The following is a 9,046-nucleotide window of genomic DNA, read 5'->3' as shown; positions in this document are numbered from 1 at the left end:
AGGAACCATGGATCATCAAGGGACATATAAAAGGACTTGGCAGCTGTGGAAAACTATTCTGGGCCGGAAACATGGACCGACCGAGAGCGTGCATTATAGCGAAAGGAATAGACGCCTGTCTACTGCCACAATTTAGCGATGGTGACTTTGTTGCCATCAGACTGAAAATAAAGACGACCGGTGGAATAGTCAGGGATCTAATTATAGGGTCAGTGTACATGCCCTACGATTTGGAAAACCTTCCCCCACATGAAAACGTGATTAAACTCACGACTTATGCAAGGCAGAAAGGGCTAGAAATACTCCTGGGATGCGATGCCAACTCGCACCACCTGGTGTGGGGGAGCACCGACATAAATCCCAGGGGTGAGAGCCTATTCAACTTTGTGGTAGGTATGGAGCTACACATCCTGAATAGAGGAACAGAACCTACCTTCCTGGACTCTAGAAGACAGGAAGTGATAGATATAACCATATGCTCTGGCGGAATATTGGACCTGTTGAGGATCTGTTTTGCTCAAGTATAGAGAGTGCTCCTGAAGCATCTAGACTGAGTAGAATACTCCGCAAGGAAAACCAAACACAATGGGGCTGCCTTAAGCTTCCCAATGGAGGGTACACAGAAACTGCGAAGGAGACCCTACGGCACCTCATGGAAATCCATTTTCCAGGCTTTAGGGAGGACTCAGCAGACAACAACAACAGACAGAGATCCATGATCGTGCACAAATCAAGGGCATGGGGACTGGCAGCTAAAGTGGCCTATCCGCAAGCAGTGGAATGGGCGATCGGTTCCTTCGAGCCTTTAAAGGCTCCAGGAGCCTGATGGAATATACCCGATCCTGCTGCAGAAAGGGCTGAGCAGCTTGTTAGGCCCAATGACAAAAATCTACAGGGCAAGTATTGTCCTCAGACATGTCTCCCAAAAGTGGAGAGAAACCAAGGTGGTTTTTATACCTAAACCTGGCAAGAACGGTCACGTCAGAGGCAAAGGACTATAGACCAATTAAGCCTTATGTCCTTTGTATTGAAGACCTTAGAGAGACTGGTGGACAGATTTCTCAAGTCCAACTCTCTAATACAACAACCTCTAGCCGACTCTCAGTACGCTTACAGGGAGGGCAGGTCTACCGAAACAGCCCTACATCACCTGATAGGCAAAGTTGAGAGTCAGCTGGAGGCAAAGGGCTATGCGATTGGAATCTTCCTGGACATCGAAGGCGCTTTTGATAGCACTTCACACGAGGTGGTAGGGGAAGCACTGATCAGACATGGAGTACAAGAACCACTGGTGGACTGGATAGAAGACATGCTAGTGGACAGATGCTTGACGGTGAGTGCCAAGATATCTCCATCAAAGGAAAACCAACGAGAGGCTGCCCACAGGGGGGAGTTTTATCTCCTCTGTTGTGGTGTCTAGTGATAGACGACCTGCTAAAGGAACTACAGAGGAAAGGTTTCTCGACCTTTGGCTATGCTGATGATGTGGCCATTGTGGTTAGAGGACCATTTCTCAACACACTAAGGGACCAAGCAAAGAATACCTTAAGGATTGTGCAAAACTGGTGTGAGAACAGAGGTCTAACGGTTAATCCAAGCAAGACAAATATTATGGTCTTCACCAGAAAATATAAACCTGAACCCATAGAGACGTTAAAACTCTGGGGAAAGGAAATACCGTTTACAGACTTGGTGAAATACTTGGGACTGATTCTAGATCCTAAGCTCAGCTGGGGAAAACATCTCATAGAACAAAGGAAAAAGTTCTATGCATCCATGTGGATGTACAGAAGGGCAATGAGCAAGTCGTGGGGCATCAGCGCTGGTGCAGCATTATGGCTGTACAGGGCGGTCCTGCTGCCGCGGCTGCTATACGCGTCAGTCGTCTGGTGGACGAGAATAAATAAAAGGGAGGTGGAGAAACTACTTAGAAGCCTGCAAGGTAACTACCTTAAGGACTGCAGTAGGGGCCATGAGAACCACACCCACAGAGGCGCTTGAAATAGCACTCAGTGTTACGCCAATAGGCTTGGCCGTGATAAAATCAGCCAATACCACGGCATACCGCCTGAAATGTCAGGGTGAATGGAGAAACACAGGACTGGGACACACCAGGCTAGGTCTTCTCCAAAAGTACCCTATTGAGGGAAAACAAGACAGAACCACAAGAAAGTATCAACTAGTAAAACATTTTAAATTATGGATACCTGATAGAAACGAGTGGCTGAAACCGGGCGGGATCATGGACACAAAGGTGGACATGTGGTTCACGGACGGGTCAGGCTTAAACAATTGCTTTGGAGCAGGAGTATACGGACCTGGGGAAAACCATAGGGAGAGTATTCCAATGGGAGGCGACTGCACGGTCTTTATGGCAGAGATGCTCGCCATCCTCAGATGTGCCGAACTGAACCTAACCAAGGGAACAAATTGCAGGAAAATATTTATCTGCACGGACAGTAGGGCAGCCCTTCTGGCGTTGGCGGGTGCGACCACCGAGTCATACTTGGTATGGGACTGCATGCTGGCGCTGGAGGAGCTGTGCAGGAAAAACAAAGTAACGTTAGTCTGGGTACCCGGGCATCAGGGCATACCGGGAAACGAAATAGCAGACTCACTGGCTAGAGAAGGGGCTAGCAAAGCACCAGATAGTCGGGAGATGGGAGTGCCCTTTACGATGGGCAAGAACTTCATCAAGGACAGTATAGACAAACTACATAAGGCCAGGTGGGATAATCTGAAATCCTGCCGACAGGCTAAATTCCTGATGAAAGACATAAATGGTAACAGAACCAAAGAACTACTAACACTGAATAGGCAGAAATTGAGGATGGGGATAGGACTGCTGACAGGACATTCACCAATATTCAGGGTCCACCTATTCAATATCAGACTCGCAGACAGGAAGGAGTGTCGACTATGCGAAGAGGAAAAAGAGGACAGCATACATATTCTGTGCCAATGTCCGGCTCTGGCTAGAAAGAGATTCAGGATCTGGAGACAAAGTTTTCTTAAATCCCAAGAATTAGACAAAACAAGGGTGGTGGAACTTATAAGCCTAGTGGAGAACTCTGGGCTGAGTACACATCACCCAGTTTAAAGACAAGAGTGAGGAGACACAATGGATCTCGCCAGATCTAGGTGCCGTCGGGGGCCAAGTCATGGAACCACTCGCTTACTATTTACTACTACTACTACTGGGTGCCCGGGCATCAGGGCATACCGGGAAACGAAATAGCAGACTCACTGGCTAGAGAAGGGGCTAGCAAAGCACCATATAGTCGAGAGGTGGGAGTGCCCTTTACGATGGGCAAGAACTTCATCAGGGACAGTATAGACAAACAACATAAGGCCAGGTAAGATAATCTGAAATCCTGCCGACAGGCTAAATTCCTGATGAAAGACATAAATGGTAACAGAACCAAGGAATTACTCACACTAAATAGGCAGAAATTGAGGATGGGGATAGGACTGCTGACAGGACATTTACCAATACTCAAAGCCCACCTATTCAATATCAGACTTGCAGACAGGAAGGAGTGTCGACTATGCGGGGAGGAAAAAGAGGACAGCATACATATTCTGTGCCAATGTCCGGCTCTGGCTAGAAAGAGATTCAGGATCTGGGGACAAAGTTTTCTTAAATCCCAAGAATTAGACAAAACAAGGGTGGTGGAACTCATAAGCCTGGTGGAGAACTCTGAGCTCAGTACACATCACTCAGTTTAAAGACAAGAGTGAGGAGACACAATGGATCTCGCTAGATCTAGGTGCCGTCGGGGGCCAAGTCATGGAACCACTCACTACCTTTTTTTTTTTTGTAACTCTGGGGAAACTTCATGGTACCATCCGCCTCCGGGTAGAGGCGGGGGTTATGTGGGACTCTCTGCCCCGCCTGGCCGGTCCGCCGTAGCTGGCCGGAGAGTCGGGATCGGCGAGCCGGAGAGCCGAGACAGGACCTACCGCACTAAAACCCCAGAGGATGTCCTTCGCGGGCGTTATACAGGAGACGGCCAGGATGCTGGAATCCCATGCTGTCTAGCCGCCCCCCCGCCTTATCCCTCCTTGGGAGGGTGCCGCGGAAGGCGACACCCTCCCCCCGTCATTGTACGGGTTCTTCGCGGTTGCGGCGCAGGGCGACATCGACCCCACGCTGCGCCCTCTCAAAGAGTTTGAGGGGCGGAGCCATGGCTCGAGAACTCCCGCTCGAGCCATCACCCCTCGCCCCCCCAGTGTCGCAACCCCCAGACCCCCAAGAGGGTGGTCCGGTTCGGCGGTCACTGAGGGAGCCCTCATCAGGGGGTCCCTCTCAGAAGGAGAGAGATCCCCTTCCGTGGACGGTGTTGCCCTCCCACCGGTGCCCTATGGCTCCCGGTGAGAGGGCCCCGCGCGTCACGTCCCGTCTGTGAGAGGGGGCCAGGCGCCTATACGGAAGGACAAGTCCGCCCGCAGGGGATACATGGCCCCCCCTCCCTAGGTCCCCCCGACTGCGACCTCCCTCCTTCCCCTAGGGGTCAGAGTTCGCCCGCAGCCAGGGAGGCCCCTCCCTCTCGGAGGTTGTAGGGGGAGGGGAGGGACGCCTAAGCGTCCCCATGTCCCCCCCCTGACACCCTCACCCGGCGTCTGACTAACGCCGGGGTTTTACGGGTTCCCCTCTCCCGATCCCCGCCGCCGCCCGTAGCCGCAGCCTTAGCCACGACCACCGACGACGGGGAAGAGGGAGAAAGACCCCCACCTTTAGGCCCCGCAGGGGGTGTCATGAGGCACCCTCGCTCCCCAAGCCTATGTCGGCACCTGGCCGGCCGGAGGAAGTCCACGCAAAGTGGACACCTCGGGCCAGCCAGGCACCCTGCCGCCTTGTGGTCAGGGGAGCCGCAGTTATAACAGCGGCTACCCCTGTCCACCGGCGAGGTGCAATAGCGCCATGTGCGTCCCATATAGAGACACCTATAGCACCTCGCCGCCCCCATGGCATTGGCTACGGTCGCCTCTCCGCCGCCAATGCCTCTCTCCTTACCACTGGTGTCGCTTTCTCCACCACAGGTGGTTCCCCTTCTCCTCCTCCTCTTTTCCCTCTTTACCACCTGCACCCACTCCGTGCTGGTGGTTTTCCCCTCCCCCGCACTTTGAAAAGTCTTCCGGACTCTTTCTCTTCCCTTGACCCTGCCGAGGCGTCTCTCCACCGACTCCAGCCGGTTCGAACTGGCCACCAGTCTCGAGGACAATTCCTCCAGTCTGGCCTCCAGTCCCCCCGGCATTGGAGCCGCAGCGTCCGCCGCCTCGGCTGCCATCTGTGTCCCCTGGTCCCGAAACTCCTTTTCGTCGTTATCAAGCGACGGGTGTGGAGTGAGAGGAGAGACGGGACCTGCGACTCCGATGGAGACGGAGCCGCAGGCCCCAGCGAGCGAGCTGCGGACGCTGCTGCCGGGACTAGCTTGGTTGGGTGTTGCCCCGGCATTGGAGATGGCTAATGCCAAAACTCCCTTTGCGGGGCACTACCATCGATCCCTGCAGCAGCTCGGCGGCATAATGAAGGACACGAAGTCCTTCATGGAGGGCTACAACCGTAGCTTGGAGGAGGGGAGGCCGCAGGACGCGGACGTCCACGCGCAGGCCTACATGGAGGCCATGCGGAGCCGAGAGGAGGAACTCACGCGGGCAGTGGTGAGCCTCGCGGAGTTGGAGCAGCTCCGGCTCAAGGGGGAGGCCGAAACTAAGGAGGTAAGGCCCCCTGGTCCCGAAACTTCTTTTCGGGGCCAGGGGGCCTTACCTCCTTAGTTTCGGCCTCCCCCTTGAGCCGGAGCTGCTCCAACTCCGCGAGGCTCACCACTGCCCGCGTGAGTTCCTCCGCTCGGCTCCGCATGGCCTCCATGTAGGCCTGCGCGTGGACGTCCGCGTCCTGCGGCCTCCCCTTCTCCAAGCTACGGTTGTAGCCCTCCATGAAGGACTTCGTGTCCTTCATTATGCCGCCGAGCTGCTACAGAGATCGATGGTAGTGCCCCGCAGAGGGTGTTTTGGCATTAGCCATCTCCCATGCCGGGGCAACACCCAACCAAGCTAGTCCCGGCAGCAGCGTCCGCAGCTCGCTCGCTGGGGCCTGCGGCTCCTTCTCCATCGGAGTCGCAGGTCCCGTCTCTCCTCTCACTCCACACCCGTCGCTTGATAACGACGGGGCGGAGGCCGGGATACCTCCACCACTGCCGGGCCCTGGGGCATCCGAAACCCCTGGGCCGGTACGCTTCTTTCCCCTATTGCGTGTCATCCATATATATTTTGGTCTTTTTTAACCTGGTGACCATTCAGGGGTGGCGGGTCGAAACCCTATGGCCCCACCAGGTCGTATGTACCTCCACAGGAGGTACCGACCACTCTTAGCACCCTTCGCAAGGCTATTCCCTTGCGAAGGGTGAGCCCCCCCACTACGGCAAGATGGCGGTCGACGGGGGGGTGACCACTTACTACCTATCTACTACTACTACTACTAGTACCAATTTCAAAAAAATCGGTCCATAAGTATGCAATTGCATAGGTGAATACGAGGGTGAAGGTGTAAATTTAAAAAAACCACATAACATCCATCCTCGAAAAATTTGCAACATTTTGGTACCTGTTTTACAAAAATATATATATATATATATAAAAGCACCGTCTGTCTGTATGTCTGACCGCTACTTTCACATTTATGATTTTTGTGAAACAGGTACCAAAATGTTGCAAATTTTTCGAGGATGGATGTTATGTGGTTTTTTTAAATTTACACCTCCACCCTCGTATTCACCCATGCAATTGCATACTTATGGACCGATTTTCTTGAAATTAGTACTAAAATGTTGCAAATTTTTTGGGGAGTGTGACGATATGGTTTTTTTAAATTTCCATCTACCCACGCATTCACAAAATTGACCGATGTTTTCAAAATTGATAGTAAAATTTTGAAAATTTTCAAGGATGGTGATGATATGGTTTTCTAATTTTTACACCCCTACTCTCGCATCCACCCATGCATCACCTATGCACCCACCCACGCAATCGCATATTTATGGACTGATTTTTTCGAAATTGGTACCAAAATTTTGCAAATTTTTCAGGGAGTGTTATGATGTGGTTTTTTCTTAAGTTTTCATCCACCCACGCATTCACAAATTTATTGATCGCTGTTTTAGAAATTTGTAACGATGGCCCCCCATCATCCGACAGATCGTCGGAAGGCCGCGCCCGGCAAACATCAGCCGGGCAGTGCGGCAGGCGCTGTGCGCCTCATAATTATTTCTCATAAGGGTTAAGGGTCGACAGGTCGTCCGGCCAGGGGCCCTATTCTTGAATGCATGCGATAATTGTCGCATGCGAAAAATATCGCACGGTCCGTATCGCATGCGACTTCAGAATCGTATTCTCAACTATCATGCGATATGAGGTCTGCGATAAATGTCGCATGCGAGAAAGGTTGTGTGTTCCGAAATGCTACGTACTGGAAATCTATAGTTTATGTCGCATATATTGTAGTGAATTTTGAAATTCATTGTCAGTCTAACCTAAATTTGTACAACGCAGTTGAACTGTGTTAACAAAAATTCTGTGATCTTAGTTAAAATTGGTAAAGTGCAAATTTTGTTACAGTTAACAAATATATAATAATAGTGAAAATCGAATTAAAATGGCATTAGCATCAAATGAAGTGAAGAAACGATGTACATATGTTAATGAAGAACAGAAAAGTTTGCTGGTTGGTAAGTATTGCCTTCAATTTGTTACAGTCTAATAAAATTTGTTTTAAACTCTCTCATATTGAACTTGTTCACATTGAAAATTTGTAATTTGTATTTAAAGATATGTAATGGGTAAAAGCCGCTTAATAGATTGATAGTAACTATTATTTATTAATCTTTCAATACAGTGCTCTATAATATATATTTTAATTGCAGAATTTATGCGTAAACATCCAGAGCTACAGAGTGGAAAGTTTTCTACAACGTTTACTTATAAACATGCTAAAAAATTGTGGGAAAAAGTAACAGCAGAACTACATGAAATACCTGGTGCACAAAAAGAATGGAAACAATGGCGAAAGGTATGTATTATATTGACAGATAGCAAAACTTCTTTTTACAGAAAGAAAATTATATACTTTAAATAATCTGATGGTCTACTTTCTGCCTGTATCATAGACTTGGCAAGACATGCGAAGTTCCACTAAAGCCAAAAATGCTTTGATCAAGAATCATGCAAAAGCAACTGGTGGAGGGCCTGCATCAAGTCAAGTCTTATCTGAAACAGATCAAAATGTTCTGGCACTTATGGGTACAACAGTCGTGGAAGGACATAAGAGTGCAAGAATCCAATGTGCTAATGGTAAGCTATTAACGTATAACAATTTTTACGTATGTTAAAAAAATTAATATTTATTTTATGTTAAAAAACTGAAAGATAAGAGATTCAGTTTATGTTCATTTTGTGTATTTCTTTTTATAGTTTCTATAAGCTATTAACGTATAACAATTTTTACGTATGTTAAAAAAATTAATATTTATTTTATGTTAAAAAACTGAAAGATAAGAGATTCAGTTTATGTTCATTTTCTGTATTTCTATTATAAAGAACATTGTCCAAAGAAATAAAACAAATGTTTATAATCCAAATATTGTTATTTACTGCCACGTTATTACAATTAGAAATACAAATATGTGTACATGCATGTGTACAAAAAGTATAAAATATTGTCAAGAGAAGTAATGTCGTATTAGATTATTGCGAATTCTTCTTCCAGTTATTAGTTCAATATTTCTATTTAAATTTATTCCGGGTTCGTTTACACCATCCATAACATTTAGCATACCAAAATCCAATACTTCATCTTTAAATGCTTCATCAGGTAAAGGCACTTTATCATGAATGCACATATTATGTAATATGGTACAAGCATTGATAATTTTTGAGCACACATCTGGTCGGTAATGCAAGACTCTATGTTTCAACAAGCAACGAAATCTCATCTTTAAAACACCATTGCAACGTTCAATAAGCGATCTAGTGCTCTTTTGCCGATCAT

At 48.4% G+C, this 9,046-nt stretch overlaps 2 protein-coding genes across 2 annotated transcripts; both read left to right on the top strand.

Annotated features, from left to right (window-relative positions):
* The first annotated feature begins 1,015 nt into the window (after positions 1 to 1,015).
* Positions 1,016 to 3,100, top strand: LOC146723325 (uncharacterized). The gene is made up of 3 exons (XM_085482473.1): positions 1,016 to 1,333; positions 1,387 to 1,942; positions 2,028 to 3,100. The coding sequence occupies exons 1-3, from the start codon at positions 1,016 to 1,018 to the stop codon at positions 3,098 to 3,100; spliced, it is 1,947 nt and encodes a 648-aa protein (XP_085338599.1).
* A 4,554-nt stretch (positions 3,101 to 7,654) lies between these two features.
* Positions 7,655 to 8,486, top strand: LOC146723324 (uncharacterized). Its single transcript, XM_085482472.1, has 4 exons — positions 7,655 to 7,727; positions 7,923 to 8,068; positions 8,166 to 8,349; positions 8,470 to 8,486. Exons 1-4 carry the CDS (start codon positions 7,655 to 7,657, stop codon positions 8,484 to 8,486), a joined length of 420 nt encoding a protein of 139 aa, XP_085338598.1.
* The last annotated feature ends 560 nt before the right edge of the window (positions 8,487 to 9,046 follow it).

This window comes from Nylanderia fulva, unplaced genomic scaffold (assembly GCF_048542155.1).
Source record: "Nylanderia fulva isolate GAGA-0341 unplaced genomic scaffold, ASM4854215v1 Scaffold208, whole genome shotgun sequence".
Taxonomy (NCBI): Eukaryota; Metazoa; Arthropoda; class Insecta; order Hymenoptera; family Formicidae; genus Nylanderia; species Nylanderia fulva.
This window is presented reverse-complemented; position numbering and strand designations above follow the sequence as displayed.